This window comes from Mobula birostris, chromosome 7 (assembly GCF_030028105.1).
Source record: "Mobula birostris isolate sMobBir1 chromosome 7, sMobBir1.hap1, whole genome shotgun sequence".
Classification (NCBI taxonomy): Eukaryota; Metazoa; Chordata; class Chondrichthyes; order Myliobatiformes; family Myliobatidae; genus Mobula; species Mobula birostris.
In genome coordinates this window covers 31,173,873-31,193,253 of record NC_092376.1, presented here as the reverse complement: position 1 = coordinate 31,193,253, position 19,381 = coordinate 31,173,873, and the positions used below count along the sequence as shown (strand labels likewise).

Below are 19,381 nucleotides of genomic sequence, written 5' to 3'. Positions count from 1 at the left end.
TTTCAGGTTGAGACCCTTTATCGTAGATGCCAAGTTCCTCCAGCATTTTGTGTGTGATGCTCAAGATTTCCAGCATCTTCAAAACCACTTGTGTCTCACACTTGATATAGCTAGATTTTTATATGTAACCCCTTTCTCAAATTTGGTTCTGTTCATTTGGCATGAAACTTCATAAGTAGGCCATAATGGCTAATCTCTACAATTTTGCTCACGGATGCATGTAAATATAGAATTTTGTCCTTGGTAAACAATGTTAGTTCAATCAATACTTCTAAAATGAGCTGGACAAATACCGTATCAAATGAGTCAAAATTTGTAGATATAGACATTTTTGCCATTAAGTAGTCCTGGCAGATCCATGGGAATATATTGCATTGCTTCCAGTTGTTTTATCAGATTAACTATGAAATACTAAATCTATAGTTTTTTTTTAAAAAAAAGCAATCTTAATTCTCTTTTCTTTAAAAATATCTACATTCATAGTTGGTGGCACCTGGGGCCCATGTGTCTGAAACTTCTTTTTGTCCTTTCCTCCCTCTGATCTAGATTCTAGATTTCAACTTTTACCATCACCCTCATGATCACCACTCTTAAATAATAGTTCTCAGGGATCAAACCCAAATCCCCTCATCAGTGGCATCTTCCAATTACTAATGAGCATTTGGAGTAAAGTCATTTGGAGAATGGTCTGAAACTGTCCACTGTGTTCCTGGAATCAAAACTAAGGCATCTGAACATTTTTAAATGATTCTTTGAAATAACATAAAACTTTTTTTTATATACATTCAGGTGCCTGTTCTATTCAGATACTAACAGCTACTTGTTGACTGTACGGAGGCAATGCACTGAAGGCTTGGCTTGGCTTGCATTGCTAATATTAAAGAAGTTGTCAAAAATCAGCAGAAGTGTATTTCAGGAACAAAAAAATATTGTGGAAAGTGAACCTTCCTTGACTGGTGCATCATTAAAAACACTGAAGAAATTTAATGGCTTCTTTCCAAGTGAGATAAAATGAGACAGCTTCAATTTCCATCAAAACCATGTCTATATCTGCAAGTTGGAGTACTTAAAAACATCTGTGTAATACAACCAATGATGTGATCATTGGCATTGGAGGAATTAAACTTGATTGTGCACCACCTCAGAGCAGGACCTCTCAAAGAAAAGAAGCACAGTTGAACAAGATATCACCATTCAAAAAACAGAACAAATAACTTCAGTACATCGTTTATAAACTCAGAAATTGGGAAATGCCATAGATACAATGGGGAATAGTACCTCTCTATATGGTAGGTTAACTGAACTTTTGACTTTCGGCTTAATCACATTTTAAGTATTTTCACATTGGACGATGGTAATGAAATCATTTCTAAAAGTAAAGTTTCAAGTGATATTTATGATGCATCTCTGTAAATAAATCGGATGACTATACATAAAAGAGCCTATCTTAAAGTGAGACAGGACTCAATAGGGCTTAATACAAGTGTACAGCAGGACAATATGTGAAATGCAGCATGATGTTTGAATCTGAGGTATCTCAACTCCCAAACCACACTTGGAAGTGGGAAAGGGCACTGAGCACTTACAGGTATTTGAGGAGTAGGCAGCCTTCTTCATAAAACACAAAAACAGGCTCTTTGGACCAGTGAGTCAGTGCCAACCATCAAATACCCATTTCCTCTAATGTACACTGATCCGACACTAATCCCATTTAATCTTATCACATTCCTATCTACTCCCCACATTCTACCATTAGATTCTTGTGGGGACATTAGTAATGATCTTTCAAGAATCATCAAATTCTGGAATGGTTCCAGAGGACTAGAAAATTGCAAATTTCTCTGCACTTTTTAAGAAGGGCAAGAAGCAGATGAGGAAATTATAGGCCAGTTAGCCTGACTTCAGTGGTTGTTGGAGTCTATTATTAAAGATGAGGTTTTGGGGTACTTAGAGGCACATGATAAAATAGGCCAAAGTAAGCCGGATTTCCTTTAGGGGGAACATTGCTTGACAAGTTCTTTGAGGAAATAATAGGCAGGATAGACAAAGGAGAGTCGGTGGATGTTGTCAGTTTGGATTTTCAGAAGGCCTTTGACAAGGTACTGAACAAGATAAGAGCCCATGGTATTGCAGAAAAGGTGCAGGCACGAAGAGAAGATTGGCCGACTGGCAGGATGCAGAACGGGAATGAAAGGGGCCTTTTCTGGTTGGCTGCCAGTGACTAGTGGTGTTCCATAGGGGTCAGTGTTGAGAGCACTTCTTTTCACATTATATGTCAATAATTTGGATGACAAAATCAATGGTTTTGTGGCCAAATTTTCAGATGTTACAAAGATGTTTGCAATTTTCCAGTCCTCTGGCACCATGCCTGAGTCCAATGATTTTTGAAAGATCATTACTAATGCTTCCACAATCTTTTCTGCTACTGCTTTCAGAACCCAAGAGTGCAGTTCATCAGGTCCAGGTGACTTATGTACCCTTAGGTCTTTCACCTTTTTGAGCACCTCCTTTGTAATAGTAATTGCACTCAGTTCTCCACCCTTCAACATCTGGCACACTGCTAGTATCTTCCACAGTGAAGACTGATGCAAAAATACACATTTAGTTCATCTGCCAACTCCTTGACCCCCATTATTATTTCTCTGGCCTCATTTTCTAGCGGCCCTATATCCATGCTCATCTCTCTTTTATTTTTACATAAAAGCCTTTTATTTTCACCTTGATACTTTTTAGTAGCTTTCATATTTCACTTTTTCCCTCTTAATGATTCCTTTAGTTGCTCTCTGTAGGTTTTTAAAAGCTTCCCAATCCTCTGTCTGCCGACTAATGTTTGCTTTGTTGTATGTCCTCTCTTTTGCTTTTACATTAGCTTTGACTTCCCTTGTCAGCCATGGTTCTACTATTTTGCCATCTGAGTATTTCTTTGTTTTTGGAATACTCCTATCCTACACCTTCCTCGTTTTTCCCAGAAACTCACACCATTGCTTCTCTTCTGTCATCCCTACCAGCAGCTTCTTCCAATTTACTTTGGCCCACTTCTGTCTCATACCACTGTAACAAATACACTCAAAAACTTCTATAGTTGTACTGTGGAGAGCATTCTGACAGGGTGCATCGCTGTCTGGTATGGAGGGGCTACTGCACAGGACCGAAAGAAGCTGCAGAAGGTTGTATATCTAGTCAGCTCCATCGTGGGCACTAGCCTACAAAGTACCCAGGACATCTTTTGGGGGCAGTGTCTCAGAAAGGCAGCATCCATTATTAAGGACCTGCAGCACCCAGGGCATGCCCTTTTCTCACTGTTACTATCAGGTAGGAGATACAGAAGCCTGAAGTCACACACTCATCGATTCAGGAACATCGTCTTCCCCTCTACCATCCGATTCCTAAATGGACATTGAAGCTTTGGACACTGCCTCACTTTTTTAGTATACAGTATTTCTGTATTTGCACATTTTTAATAATCTATTCAATATGCGTAATTGATTTACTTGTTTATTATATTTTATTTGTTTGTTATTATTTTTCTCTCTCTGCTGTATTATGTATTACATTGAACTGCTGCTGCTGTTAACAAATTTTATGTCACATACCAGTGATAATAAATCTGATTCTGATTCCACTGTAATACTGCTACGCCAGACTTTCTTTCTATCAAATTTCAAGTTGAGCTCAAGCATATTGTGATCCTGCCTCCTAGGGATTCTTTTACCTTGCACTCCCTAATCACCTCTGGTTCATTATGTGACATCCAATCCAGTATAGTTGATCCCCTATTTGGCTCAATGACAAACTGCTCTAAAAAGCTATCTCGTAGCCATTCAACAAACTCACTGTCTTGAGAACCGTTACCAACCTGATTTTCCCAATCGATCTGCATGTTAAAATTTTCTATTTCCTGTGGTCCACATCCCAGGTACTACTGGGAGGCCTGTATATAACTGCCGTCAGGGTCTCTTTAACCTTGCAGTTTCTTAACGCAACCCACAAGGATCCAACATCTTCTGATCCTATGTCACATCTTTCTGTTGATTTGATGCCATTTTTTAGCAGCAGAGCCATGCCATCCCCTCTGCCTACCTTCCTATCCCTCTGATACAATGTGCAGCCTTGGACATTCAGCTCCTAACTACAACCTTCCTTCAGCCACAATTCAGTGATGGCCACAACATCATATCTGACAATCTGTAATTGTGCAACAAGATCATCCACCTTATTTCTTATACTCCATGCATTGAGATATAACACTTTAAGTCCTGTATTTGCTACCCTCTTTGATTCTGCATCCCTATTTCACTGATACCCTGTGGGCTGTAATTTTGTCCTATCATCTGTCTACCCGTCCTGACAGTCTGACTGCACATTACCTTTGCTTTTTTACCATCCGTCCTATCCTGAGTCCATTCAATCCTGATCCCAACCCATGCCAAATTAGTTTAAACCCTCCCCAAAAGCTCTAACAAACCTGCCCACGCAAATATTGGTTTCACCTCGGGTTCAGGTGCTACCTGTCACTTTTGAACAGGTCACACCTCCCCCTGCAGCAGCTTCTCAGCCACGCATTAATCTGCCAAATCATCCTGTTTCTATCCTCACTGGCACATGGCACAGGCAGCAATCCAGAAATTACTACCCTGGAGGTCCTGCTTCTCAGCATTCTACCTAGCTCTCTAAATTCTCTTTTCAGGACCTCTTTGCTTTTCCTTCCTATGTCAATGGTACCAATATGTACCAAGATATCTGGCTATTCTCCCTCTCCAAAATGCTGTGGACATGATCCGAGATGTCCCTAACCCTGGCACCTGGGAGACAACATACCATTTGGGTGTCCCGTTTACGTCCACAGAACCTCCTGTCTGTTCCCTTGACTATTAAGCTCCCTATCACTACCTCTCCCCTCTTCTCCCTCTTTCCCTTCTGCACCATTGAGCCATGCTCAGTGCCATTAACCCGATCTCTGTGACATTCCCCTGGGAGGTCATCCCTCACAACAGTATCCAAACTGATCTATCTTATGGTCTTACTGTCTTGAGCACTGGAGGAAACCTGCACAGTCACAGAGAACATGTGCAAACTCCACACAAATTTGGATTGAATCTGGGTCAGTGGAACTGAGGCCACAGCTTTAGTATCTTCCACTATATTTCCCTGACCTTTTATTTTCATGCCAATGCCAAAAATGTTGTTTTAAAAGGGACTTGTGAGGACGGAAAGGAAAAACATTCAGGAGACTATTGGCATGATTTTCCCATGCAGCATGAACAACTAGAGGTCCATTTCATCCTCCCAACTGAGCTGATCTATTTTATTGAAAATTTATTTTGATGTGTAAGATCCTCATTTGTATTCAGGGATGTAGCTTTCATGAAACTATGTTGAATGCCCATCCCATTGCCAAAACCAGTGGTATATGTTAGGAGCTGTATAGAATATTTGAACCTGAGCTATATTTGAAACTTGCCCTTTCAACTACGCATTTAGTCTGCTTCTGCCAGAAAACAGAGATGAACTCCTTTATTGATGTGTTTGCTTCACTTGTTCCTGCAAATGCATGTAAATTATTTCATTCCATAAAACAGCGTTTGGAGAAAGTAATGTTATTCTGATCATGGACTTTTATGCGTCCCAAATCATGGATACTGATGACATGATAATTGTCATTATTTTAACAGAGTCTCCGAGTCATTCCACACCAACAAACAATGAACAGTCTGCTGATAGGAAGAATCAAATTTTGCCATCCAGTGATCATGTCCTTGAGTTTCGACCATCCAAGACCAGATCTAATAAGCAAAATAATGAAGTCCCTGTGGCAACAGAAAAATGTTTCCTGCAGATTACTGGTATGACTTGTGCTTCCTGTATTGCCAATATTGAAGGAAATCTTCAAAAAGAAGAAGGTAAGAAATGATTTTAACTGGCCAATAATTTAGTGATATTTATCAGTTGTAGTTGAAAAGAATAATAGTCTAGATTCCAATAAAGTGCAATTGATGTCACTCTCACTTCTGGATCAGAAGGTCACAGATCCATATGTATCCTGCTTGGAACTCGGTATACGTTCCCAGAAACAAAGGTGCTAATTGAATCAGTGCTAACTGGTTATTGCATTATATATAGAGGGCTGACAGCATGATGATGCTGGAAGTCTGGCAATAACAACTTTTACTCTTCCTGTCTTGGGATTCTCCATGCCATATCCCAATGACTTACCCCAATGGCTTGGTAGGTTAGTCAGTCAATGCAAGTTGTCCCTTGTGCAGGTGAATGGTAGGATCTGGGGGGAATTTATGAGAATATAAGGAGAATGAAAAAAATGGGAATAGTTTAATATTTGTGTAAATGAGTGGTTGATGGTCAGCAGAGTATTTCATTGACTATGATTGAAACCTTTTCTCACAAGACAACCCACCTATTGTAGGTACAAGTCTAATAAACTTCCTTTGAACTTCCAAAGCACTAATGCACTTAAATTAAGGAGACCAATACTGTACAAAATATTCCAGGTGTTTCAACAGTGTCCTATGTAACTGAGGCCTTATACTTTTATACTCAATCTCCTTAACAATAACTGATGGTATTCTGTAAGGTTTTCCAACTACTTTGTGTACCTGTGCCCTAGCCTTTTGCAATTCATACAATAGGAAACCAAGGTAGCTCTGCTCATACCTCTACAATCTCTTACCAATAACGTGCAATTTTTATTGCAAAAATATACACTTTCTCACACTTGCCGGATCTTTGGCCACCCACTTACCCAATCTATTTCCTTTTGTAGCCTCCTTATGAAAGTTTCCCAATTTATTTTACTACCTGTCTGTGTATCATCAGCAAAGTTAGTTAACATATTTTCATTGAAATAGCTTCATAGAAGCCGCTTACATCATATAGAAAGCTGAGACACAGCACTGATCCCAGTGGCATACCATTTGTTACAATTTTCCAACCAAAAGAAGGTTCATTTATGCTTACTCTGTTTCCTGTAACCCAGTGAATCTTATGTCCATGCCAGTATGTTACATAACATGCCACGAGTTTTTCTTTCACTTTAAAGGGGCATCTTAACAGATGTTTTTTGGAAATCCAGGTTTGGTACGTCTACCAGTTCCCCATTATCCACAACAAATGTTCCCTGAAGAGCAACAATAGTTTGGTGAAATGCGATGACTTGCCTCATTACTTTGAACTTTTCTAACTGCAAACGTGATGGGGCTAACAGGACTTAGCCATTTCCATCATGGGCACAATCCGCCCCACCATGGAGGACATTTTTAAGAGGTGGTGCCTCAAGAAGGCAGCATCCTTCATTAAGAATCCTTAATATCGGAGGCATATCCTGTTCTTGTTACTACTGTCAAGGGGGAGGTACAGAAGCCTGAAGACCAAAACTCAATTCAGAAACAGCTTCTTCCCCTTTGTCATCGCACATTTCTCAATAGTCCATGAACACTACCTGATCATTCCTCTTTTTTGCATATTTGTAATTTACAGTAGTTTTTTCTTTGCACTGTACTGATGCCACAAAACAACAAATTTCACATCATAAGACAATGATATAGAATTTTAATTCTGCCATGTAGTAGCTTCTTCTGTTTTTTATAACTAAGGAAAGGCTATTATTAAGATATTAAGCTAATTGACTTCAAGTTTTTAGCAGTTCACAACATTTGAGAGCAAAGAAACAATCTTCTACTTTCCAATTTAATGGAGGCATTTTGGAAAATTAAAATCACATTAACTACTTGTAGGATGAAGTCCAGAATTTCGCTTCCTGCTAAGAATTTGATTTCATCTTCTTACCAACCGAACCAGCCCCTTCTGCCTAAATGTCTGTCTTTTCAATAGGTTATAGATTCTTGAATTCCATCAAACCATTACACCAACTCAATTCATTGAGGAATATAGTGCAAGTAGAACCAGGTGTGCTTACAAATAATCCTGAAAAAATAACTCAAGATTACATGCAACCTCAGAATCTGTTTAGTATTTTTACAATGTGTCTGGTGGAAGGCAATTAAACAGCTAACAGGAGGAGAAGTATCCATGAACCTTCCCATCTTCAATCATAGCAGAACTCAAAATGTTACTACAACATATTAAGTCAGAATGTTTGCAGCCACTGTCAACCTGAATTGCCTGTAGGATAATCAGTCTCGGCCTTCTGATGACCCTTCAAGTCATGGTATCAAGAAATAGTTGTGCATTTTGGTTTCAGTAAAAGCAATGAACACTTCCATCTTGTTTGTTAAACTAAAGTTTAGTACTACAGAAGTAGCTAATCTGTGTTGTAAATTAATTTACGAACTAGAAAAATAATTGTGTCCTTTCACAAGAAATAGGACAAATTTAATCTGGCCAAATGTCATTGTTTTAGTTTATTGTAATCTTTAAAGTGAAGCTACATGTACAGTAAGTGAATTACTGATAATCTGTTCATTGGTGTTCAATTTGTGTTCAACAGATTAATAAGACTGCATCATTGCCTTGGCCCAAACATGGGCAAGGAGCTGAATTTCCAAGGTTAAAGTGAGAGCACTAGATTTGGACTAGAGAGCACAATTTTACTGAGTTATGGTAAAAACTCAATGCAAATTATGCAGTAATCAGTCTACTGGTTAAGGGGTGGGAACGTCGACTTGGACCATGAGAGGCCTGCGTCGGGCATTTTCATGCCCTACAAGGCACAGTTTGGAAGTCTGTGTGGGGCACCACTCCTCGCAAAGACACTAAAGCAATGTGTGGTTAAGTGCCTTGCTCAAGGACACAAACACGCTGCCACAGCTGAGGCTTGAACTAGCGACCTTCAGATCACTAGACAAACGCCTTAACCACTTGGCCACATGCCCAACACAACTACTGGTTAAAGGAAGGTGTATTGGATGGCAGTCAAGGGATTTCTGCAGGGATTCCTCAGAGTATTGTCCTAAATCCACCTTAAACTTTTTCTACATCACACTGTCAATGTGAGGGACAGCTACTTGTCTTATTTTGCACATTTTGTGACCTTTTTCACTTCCCATACATGTTTATGATTTATCCTCAATGTGAAATAACATTTTAAACATAGTGGGTATCTTTTAGGTATACATTCCATTCTGGTAGCACTAATGGCAGGAAAAGCAGAAGTAAAATATAACCCAGATATCATCCAACCTACTGCCATTGCAGAATTAATCAAAGATTTAGGTTTTGGTGCGACTGTAATAGAAGATATGTCTTCAGCTGGAAACTTGGAACTCAGTGTAAGTATGTTTTATATTCAATGAAGTAACTAATGGTATTGGATTCAATAACATTATTAAAAAATACTATTTCAACTTATTATGGAATGCATTTCCAGGGAGTCTGGTAGTACCATGGTTAATTGACTGAACTAAAATCCCAAGGCTTGTGCTTTTGTCAAGAGACATGTGTTCTAATTCTGCAACAGAAACAAAGATAAATAAATAAATAAATCCAGGGCAGAAAGAATGATACTTTCGTGAAAGTGAACGGGCCACTGTAAAAACCTTGCAGGTTATTAACGTCCTTTAGGGAATCCTTACCTGATCTCCCCTCTGAATTGGCCTAGGGTGCCAGGCTGATCAGGTGACATACTGGCCTTGTCACATCCCATGACAAGTATATACTTTTAAAAAGTCAGAAATAGAATTCCACTTTTCCTCTTTGATATTAAACTAGTGGTGTGGTTAGTTTAAAGGTCCAAGATTATGTGTGTCTTGTGACAGAAGCCAATCAGATTTTTTTACTGAAACTTCGTTTGCTGGTGAAATTGGCTTAAGACCATAACATATATTAGAGCAGAGTAAGGACATTTGATCAATCGAGTCTGCTCCACCATTTCATCATGGCTAATCCAATTTTCCTCTCAGCCCCAATCTTCTGCCTTCTTCCCGTATCCCTTCATGCCCTGACCATTCAAGAATTTATCTGTCTTAAATATACATAAAGACTTGGCCTCCACAGCTGGTCGCAGCAAAGAACTCGACAGATTCATTACTCTCTGGCTAATGAAATTCTTCCTTATCTCCATTCTAAAAGGATGCCCCTCTATTCTGAAGTGGTGTCCTCTGGTTTTAGACTTTCCCACCATGGGAAACATCCTCTCCACATCCACTCTATCAAGGACTTCCACCATTTGATAGGTTTCAATGAGGTCACCCCTCATTCTTCTGGATTCTAGTGAGTACCATAAGACAAAGGAGCAGAAGTTGGCCATTCAGCCCATCGAGTCTGCTCCACCATTTTGAATACAGACCCAGAGCCTTCAAATACTCTTCCTATGACAAGCCATTCAATCCTGGAATCATTTATGTGAACCTCCTTTGAACCTTCTCCAGTTTTAGCATATCCTTTCTAAGATAAAGGGCCCAAAACTGTTCCCAGTATTCCAAAGAGAGGCCTCACCAGTGCTTTATAAAGTCTCAACATTACAGACTTGTTTTTATATTCTAGTCCTCTTGAAATGAATTCTAACATCACATTTGCCTTCCTCACCCCAGACTCAACCTGCAAACTAACCTTTACAGAACCCAGCATAAGGACTCCCAAGTCACTTTACACCTCAGCTTTTTGTATTTTGTTGTCCATTTAGAAAATAATCAACCCTTTCATTTCTTTTACCAAAGTGCATGACCACACACTTCCCAACACTGTATTCCATTTGTCATTTCTTTGCCCATTCTCCTAATCTAAGTCCTTCTGTAGCCCCTCTACTTTCTCAAAGCTATCTTCCCCTCCACCTATCTTCATATTGTCTGCAAATTTTGCAACAAAGCCATCAATTCCATCATCCAAATCGTTGACATATAACGTAAAAAGAATCGGTCCCAACACAGACCCTGGCAGCTAACCAGAAAAGGCTCCCTTTATTCCCAATCTTTGCCTCCTGCCAATCAGCCACTGCTTTATCCATGCGAGAATCTTTCCTGTAATATCATGAGCTTGTTAAGCAGCCTCACGTGTGGCACCTTGTTAAAGGCCTTTTGAAAATCCAAGTATACAATATCAACTGATACTCCTTTGTCTATTCTGCTTGTTATTTAGAAACGTAGAAAACCTACAGTACAATACAGGCCCTTTGGCCCACAAAGCTGTGCCAAACATGTCCTTAGAAATTACCTAGGGTTACCCATAGCCTCCTATTTTTCTGAGCTCCATGTACCTATCCAGGAGTCTCTTAAAAGACCTGATCGTATCCGCCTCCACCATCATCGCCGGCAGACCATTCCATACACCCACTACTCTCTGCATAAAAAACTTAACCCTGACATCTCCTCTGAACCCATTTCCAAGCAGTTTAAAACTGTGCCCTCCCATGCTAGCCATTTCAGCCCTGGGAAAAAGCCTCTGACTATCCACACGATCAATGCCTCTCATCATCTTATACACCTCTATCAGGTCACCTCTTATCCTCTGACGCTCCAAGGAGAAAAGGCCAAGTTCACTCAACCTATTTTCATAAGGCATGCCCCCAAATCCAGGCAACATCCTTGTAAATCTCCTCTGTACTGTTTCTATGGTTTCCACATCCTTCCTGTAGTGAGGTGACCAGAACTGAGCACAGTTCTCCAAGTGTGGTCTGACCAGGGTCCTATATAGCTGCCACATTACCTCTCGGCTCCTAAACTCAATCCCTCGATTGATGAAGGCCAATGCACCATATGCCTTCTTAATTACAGATCCAATCTATGCAACAGCTTTGAGTGTCCTATGGACTCGGACCCCAAGATCCCTCTGATCCTCCACGCTGCCAAAAGTCTTACCATTAATACTATATTCTGCCATCATATTTGACCTATGAAAATGAACCACCTCACACTTATCTGGGTTGAACTCCATCTGCCATTTCTCAGCCCAGTTTTGCATCTTATCAATGTCCCTCTGTAACCTCTGACAGCCCTCCACACTATCCACAACACCTCCAACCTTTGTGTCAGCAGCAAATTTACTAATTCTTCAAAGAATTCCAACAGATTTGTCAGACAAGATTTCTCTTGAGGAAACGATGCTGACTACGGCCTATTTTATCCTGTGCCTCCAAGTGTCCTGAGAGCCTATCCCTAATAATTGACTCCAACATCTTCCTAACCACTGAAGATAGACTAACTGGCCTTTAGTTTCCTTTCTTCTGCCTCTCTACTTTCTTGAAGAACGGAGTGACATTTGTAATTTTCCAGTCTTCCAGAACCATTCAAGAATCTAGTGATTCTTGAAAAATCATGACTGATGCCTCCACAATCTCTTTAGCCACCTCCTTCAGAACCCTGGGGTGTATGCCATCTGGTCCAGGTGTCTTATCTACCTTGAGACCTTTCAGTTTCCCAAGAACCTCCTTTCAAGTAATGGTAACTTCACACACCTCATGACCATTGACACTTGGAACTGCCACCATATTGCTAGTGTCTTCCACAGTGAAGACTGATGCAAAATACATCTTCAGTTCATCTGTTATTCCCTTGTCCCCCATTACTTCATCTCTAGCATCGTTTTCCAGTGGCCTGATATCCACTCTCACCTCTCTTTTACACTTTACGTATCTGAAGAAACTTTTGGTATCCCCTTTGATTTTATTGACTAGCTTACTTTGTATTCCATCTTTATCTCCTTAATAACTTTTTTAGTTGCCTTCTGTTGGTTTTTAAAAGCATCCCTATCCTCTTACATTGCTCTATTATATGCCCTCTCATTGGCTTTGACTTCATTTGATAGCCACAGTTGTGTCATCTTGCCTTTAGAATACTGCTTCCTCTTTGGGATATATATAAGCTGTGCCTTCCAAATTGCTTTCAGAATTTTCAGCCATTGCTGCTCTGCTGTCATTCCTGCCAATGTTCTTTTCCAATGAATTCTAGTCAACTGCTCTCTCATGCTTCTGTATTTCCCTTTACTCCACTGTAATACTGATATGTCTGACTTTAGCTTCTCCTTCTCAAATTTCAGGGTGAATTTGGTATTGTGATCACTTTCTCCTAAGGGTTCTTTTACCTTAAGCTCTCTAATCAATTCTGGTTCCTTGCACAACACTCAGTCCAGCATAGCTGATCCCCTAGTGGGCTGAAACACTAGCTGCTCTAAGAAGCTATCTTGCAGGCAGTCTAGAAATTTCCCCTCCTGGAATCCAGCATCAACCAGATTTTCCCAATCTACCTACATGTTGAAACCCCCCATGACTGTTATAACATTGTCCTTTTAGCATGCATTTTCCATCTTCCATTGTTATTTGTAAACCACATCCTTACTACTGTGTGGGGGTCTGTATACAACTCTTATCAGGGTCTTTTTACTCTTGCATTCCTTAGCTCTATCCACAATGATTCGATACCTTCTGACCCTATGTCACCTCTTTTTAATGATTTGATTTCATTTTTACCAAAAGAGCAACACCACCTCCTCTGCCTTCCTGCCTGCCCTTTCGATACAAGGTGTGTCTTTTAACATTAAGCTTGCAGCTATAATCTTTTCTCTCCCACCATGATTCACTGATGCCTACAACATCACACATGCCAATCTACAATGGTGTTACAAGTTCATCTACCTTAAGTGGGAGGTTATGTTGGGACTGGATATAAATAGGCTAATGAGTGATTAAAAACTTGGCCGATGGAGTGTAATGTAGGCAAGTGTGGTGTTATGTACTTCAATTAGAGGAATCTGAATGCAGCCAATGGCCGTCCATCAAGAACAAGAAGGCACGGTTTTAAGATGAGAAGTGGTAGTTTTAAAGGGATTTGAGGGGAAGGTTTTTTTTAATTCAGAGAGTACTGATATCTGGAACTTATTGCCAAAGAAACTGATTCTGATTCTGGAGTCAGATACAATCATTGTCTTAAAAGGCATTTAACCATGTACTTAATTGACAAGGCATAGAAGCATACAGATCAAATGCAGGCAAATGGGATTAGTGTAGATGGCGAGAAAAGGTCAACATAGGCATGGAGGGCTAAGTGGCCTGTTTTTGTGCTGCACCAGCTTAATGACTCCATTACTATTAACTAAATGGAGAAAGGTTGCAGATGAATGAGGTACAAAGGTACCTAGGTGTCCTTCTGCAGGAATCACAATGAGTTAGCAAGCAAATACAACAAATTGCTAAGACCCCAAATCGTAAGTCTTGGTCTCCTTATTTAAGAAGGGATATGCTAGCATTGGAGACAGTCCAAAATTGATTAATTAGACTAGTCCCTGAAATGACTATCATAAGTGTCTAAAGAAATTAGATCTATATTCATTGGGATTTAGGAGGGATGCTCAGTGAGATGTATAGTACCCCTGTATATGATCCATAGGAGGCATGACAGGATAGATAATGAGTTATTTCTGCTTGTAGGAGAATCTCAAACATGAGGCCACAGTTATGTGATGGGGATAGTCATCTCCTAGAGGATATATCCGTGGAGTTTTCTACCACACATTCAAGTTTATTGTCATGGCCATGCATACTCAGTGTATAAATGTCATGAGCATTTTTGCAGCAGTTGCGCAGTGTATTATTTACCAATGGTGCCGACGTAAATTAACATAAATTATACATAACTTACATGACAAAATTGACAAAATTATATTGACATTAGTGCAGGAAATATACTTCGAGTAGTATCAGAATTCAGAAATCAGAATTTTTCAGGTCAGTTCAAGAGCCTGATGGCAGTGGGGAAGAGACTATTATTGAACATTGAGATGTGTGTTGCCCGGGTGTTAGGGGTCCATAATGATGAGACTGGATGAGTCCACCACCACACCCTGTAGGCACATGTATTCCTAGGCTGCGATGCAACCAGTCAAAATGCCTTCTTTCTGTAGAAGGGTATCAGAAATTGCAATGTCATGCCAAATCTCATTAAACTTCTAATGAAATTAGAAACGCTGGTTTGTCTTATTCATGATTGCATCCCTGTACCAGGCCCAGGATTAATCCTCTGAGATTTTGACATCCAGTATCTTGAAGCTGGTCAGCCTTCCTACAGCAGACCCTTCATTGAGGACTGGTGCTTATTGTGAGAGATGACACTAGGGACAGATAATCTTTTGTCATATTAGATTATAGCCAGGTTTATGAGCTAAGTGGTCCACACCTACCTTTATTTTCCTATGTTCTCATGAAACATAATGGATGATGGCTTGATATAATAACCCTATCATGCAAGAAAATGTTTTAAGACATAATTCATTATAAGCTGCTTTTTCATTATTGCCTTTAGTGGTTGACTGTGTGGCTCAGCATGGTATTATGAGCCTTCTGGGTGAGATGCAAGGAAGCACCATTGACAGACCTTAGAATAAACTGGCCTTGGTTAGCCTCTGAAGAAAATTACAGAGTAAATAAACAAATGCTTGTGCTGTCTAAATGAGCTCTCAACATTAGTGCTCTTTTTGTTATAGATTTTCTTAAACTTGACAGGTAGTTCTAACACACAAAATGCAGGAGGAGCTCAGCAATTCAGGCAGCATTTCTGGAAGGGAATGAACAGTCGACATTTCATCAGGACTGGATGAAGGGTCTCTGCTCAAAATGTCAACTGTTTATTCCTTTCCATAGATGATGACTGACTTGCTGTATTCCACCAGCATTTTGTGTGTGTTGATCAAGATTTCCAGCATCTGCAGAATCTTTTTTTTTTATCTACAGGTAGTTGTAAATTCATTTTTCAGCATAAATTGCATAATTTGACAGATTATTTTATGATGTTCTCTTTGATTTTTCAATTGGATTAAGTCATGAATAATTAATAAATAATATCAGCAATTCTTTCTCAATCATAAGTTCTCTTTTCTTTTGCAACATTACTTGTATCTTTTAGATTACAGGAATGAATTGTGCTTCTTGTGTTCACAATATTGAATCCAAATTAAATAGAGTTGATGGGATTTTGCATGTGTCCGTGAATTTTGCCACCAAAAAAGCCCACATTATGCTAGATCCAGAACTACTGGGACCACGTGATGTCATCAGAATAATTGAGGTAAATCCAGTTCTGAAATTTATGTTTGTTACTATTAATATCTATTGCTCTTTTGAATTTGTACAGCTTTATTTGGCTCCTATGGTAATGCGCCAATGCATTTGGCTGCAATAAAGCCACATTTAGTACAGTTCAGCTCTCATCTCTTTACAATGATAAAGCACCACTCGGTCTCACTTTCCTCTCTTAGCCTCAGGCTCTTGACCGTTGGAATCTGGATCCCTCCCAGGGTAAAGTGGAACAGGTCAGCCATCTGCACCCAGGGATGGGTGTTGCCATCACCGTCAGGTCGTCCATGAATGCTGTTATGGGGGTGCTGCCAAGTACCAGATCTAGACATGGGGTCTCTATGTTCCATCTCCACTGACTTGACAATCATGTTCATGGCCAATGAGAAGAGTGACACCAAGATTGTGCAGCCAATGATTATGCCCTTCTGCAGCCAATGCCAGGCGGATGTTAGTGACCCCGAGAAGACTCTCAACCTAAAGTTGCTGTAATAGTCCAGAATGAGGTTTCAGATCATCTCTGGAACATGGTGTCTTGTCAGTGCTGTAGCTTGTGTGGGATGGATCCAATATTCAATATTTTATCTTCCTTTTAAAATGTTTCTTTCTTTCTTCATAGTTGTACTTATTTTAGTCTCCCAACTCAATCGTCACTGATTTTCTTCTCATTAATAAAAATAAATCCTTTGACTCCTATTGATTATCTTTTCCACTGAGGAACAAAGGAAATAGGAGTAGACCTATTGATTCCTTGAGCCTGCTTTGTTATTCAGTAAAATTATAGCTAGTATGTTTTTTTTATGCCTCAACTATACTTACCTTACTGATCCCTATAATTCTTGGCCACATTGAAGTATAAAAATCCATCTGCTTTTGTACTGAATATACCTAATATTCACTATTCACTAGAGAATTCCAAATACTTGTAATTAGAACAAAAAGCTCTTCCGCCTCTTACTATTTTGGTAGTCTCTTTATTCTGAAATAATGTCCTTTATTTCTGGAGCCTCCTACGTGGGAAAACATCCCTATCAAGTCCCTTGGGGCAACTATTCATTCTTGTAAACTGCAGAGCGTGTAGGAAAAATCTGAACCATCTTTCCTCAATGGACACTTACCTCATCTTAGAATTAATTCATGATCCATCGCTGCACTGCACTGCAGCAAAGATAACAACATTCTTCCTTTAAAGAGGAGACTAAATCTGCAGATTTTATTTTTGATCATCAAATTAGCAACCCCCTCATCAGATCTTTTAGCAATTCTCTTTTTACCAGCTTTTGATATTTCATTTCCTAAATATTTCCCCTACTTTTGATGTCCTATCCAGTCTCTCATTTGCTCTTATTTGCATTTAATTATTTTATCATTATTACTATTTTAATCTATCCCATTTTCACTTTTATTAGGTTTCTCAGCACCTTGTTTAAGCATGTCTTTTTAAAATGACAACAAATGGAGAAAACTGATCATATATGTTACTCTTATCACAGGTCTGATTCATTTAGTCTCTCATTGAAGATGTATGTTAATCAGTTTAGTTCACTGTGCTTGATTACACGTCATTTTATCTTATTTACTGAACTTCATTTCCATTACAGGGACTTGGCTACAGTGCATCTGTAGTCAAAAGCCAATCAGCAGTACATAATCTGGACCATAAGGAGGAGATAAAACAGTAAGCGTGTTTATGAATTTCTTTAAACAATAGAAATCATTAATTTACCCTGAATCATAATTATACTTTTATTTTCATGTAAATTTTAGGTGGAGGAAGTCCTTCTTGCTTAGCCTTGTTTTTGGCATTCCTGTTCTTGGTCTAATGATATACGTAATGATAATGGACAACTATGGTGGGTCCAGAGCTCTTGAACAAAATATTCTTCCTGGGTTATCAATTCTCAATTTGGTTTTCTTTGTTCTCTGTACTCCTGTCCAGGTGAGTTGAAACTGAAAGTTTATATATAACAGCTTAAATATTGAACATAGCACAGTCAAATTGAACCTGTATTCTCATGCTTTAATGTAGGGCTGGAATTCTGTTATTTAAAATAAGCCTTTTAACCAAATTAGTAATACAAGCTTTTCCATTGGCAACCTCCACTTATGTACCTCCCTTTGAATCTTTGCTTCACTGTCCCTTGGCTCTTTCAATAAAAATGAAGGGAGTAATGATGATTGATTGATTGACTTGAGTTTTGCTTTTCTGGTAGAACATTCCCAATCTATTTTTCTTCAGATACCGTTGCTAAAATTACATATACATTGGGTGACTTTGCAAGGACAAACTAATATCAGCTGTAATAGTATGCATGAAATCATGTTTACGTATGATTACCATGGGGTTTCAGTGAGTTGAAAGGGAGGAGGGGAACAAGGGTTCTGCTCAGTTGAAAGGGAGCCATGTGGGCTGGAAGGGATGTCGGGAAATGTCTATCGGTGAGCCAAATGGTGAATCAGTTTCCAGGTATTGTAATCAATTAGAGGTTATTTGGATTTTTTCTGCACTTTTCTTTTCATTACATCTAGAATCCTTGAGTTTTATTTGTGTTAAATCATGTGTTTTTTGTAAAACTGTTACCAACATAATGCAATTTGTGCTTGATAAACTACTAAGTAAGAATTTACTATGAAGCTATTGGCCCATGGAATTCAAATGAAGCCACATTATGGTGCAGCAGGATTGCTTAAGATATCGTAAAAGTCAGAAAAAGAAGTATAAATAAATGGAAGTGCCTTAAGTAGGAAAATGTGATGAACAGTCAATCTTATTGCTATTCTTAAAATTGAGAGAATATTCTGTAGTTACAGAATATGGCAAATCATGATAAGAATTGCCCCAAGGGCCATAGACAGTTTGACAATGGCTATGAAATTTAAGTGCAGACACAATAGAGAAATGAAATGCATCTCAAATTGTTTTTGAACTATGAACAGTTTTCGTTGAGCCTACTAGGGGATCAGCTATGCTGGATTGGGTGTTATGTAATGAACCAGAGGTGACTAGGAAGCTTAAGGTAAAAGAACCCATAGGAGGCAGTGATCACAATATGATAAGAGTTCAATTTATAATTTGATAGGAGGAAAGTAAAGTCTGACATAGCAGTAGTTCAGTGGAGTAAAGGAAATTACAGTGGGATAAGAGAGTAGTTGGCTAAAGTAAATTGGAAGGTGGTGCTGGCGGGGATGATAGCAGAGCAGCAATGGCGAGAGTTACTGGGAGAAATGAGGAAAGTGCAGGATGGATGTATTCCAAAATCAATGAAATACTCAAATGGTAAAATAGAACAACCATGGCTGACAAGGGAAGTCAAAGCTATTGTAAAAGCAAAAGAGAGTGCATACAACAGAACAAAAATTAGTGGGAAGACGGAGGATTGGGAAGCTTTTAAAACCTGACAAAGAGCAACT

The 19,381-nt window shown here is 39.2% G+C and overlaps 1 protein-coding gene across 9 annotated transcripts in view; it reads left to right on the top strand.

Moving 5' to 3' along the window:
* Positions 1 to 19,381, top strand: part of LOC140200088 (copper-transporting ATPase 2-like) — a 74,372-nt gene that overhangs the window by 6,025 nt on the left and 48,966 nt on the right. For 7 of the 9 annotated variants that reach the window (XM_072262835.1, XM_072262843.1, XM_072262839.1 and 4 more), the window contains exons 2-7: positions 790 to 1,289; positions 5,673 to 5,900; positions 9,082 to 9,242; positions 15,801 to 15,962; positions 17,572 to 17,648; positions 17,738 to 17,909. In XM_072262835.1, coding sequence (XP_072118936.1) covers positions 1,265 to 1,289; positions 5,673 to 5,900; positions 9,082 to 9,242; positions 15,801 to 15,962; positions 17,572 to 17,648; positions 17,738 to 17,909 — 825 coding nt within the window. In that variant the 5' untranslated portion in view covers positions 790 to 1,264. Of the gene's footprint in view, positions 1 to 789; positions 1,290 to 5,672; positions 5,901 to 9,081; positions 9,243 to 15,800; positions 15,963 to 17,571; positions 17,649 to 17,737; positions 17,910 to 19,381 lie in introns of those variants that run through there. The other 2 variants (XM_072262841.1, XM_072262842.1) reach the window with 2 other exon arrangements.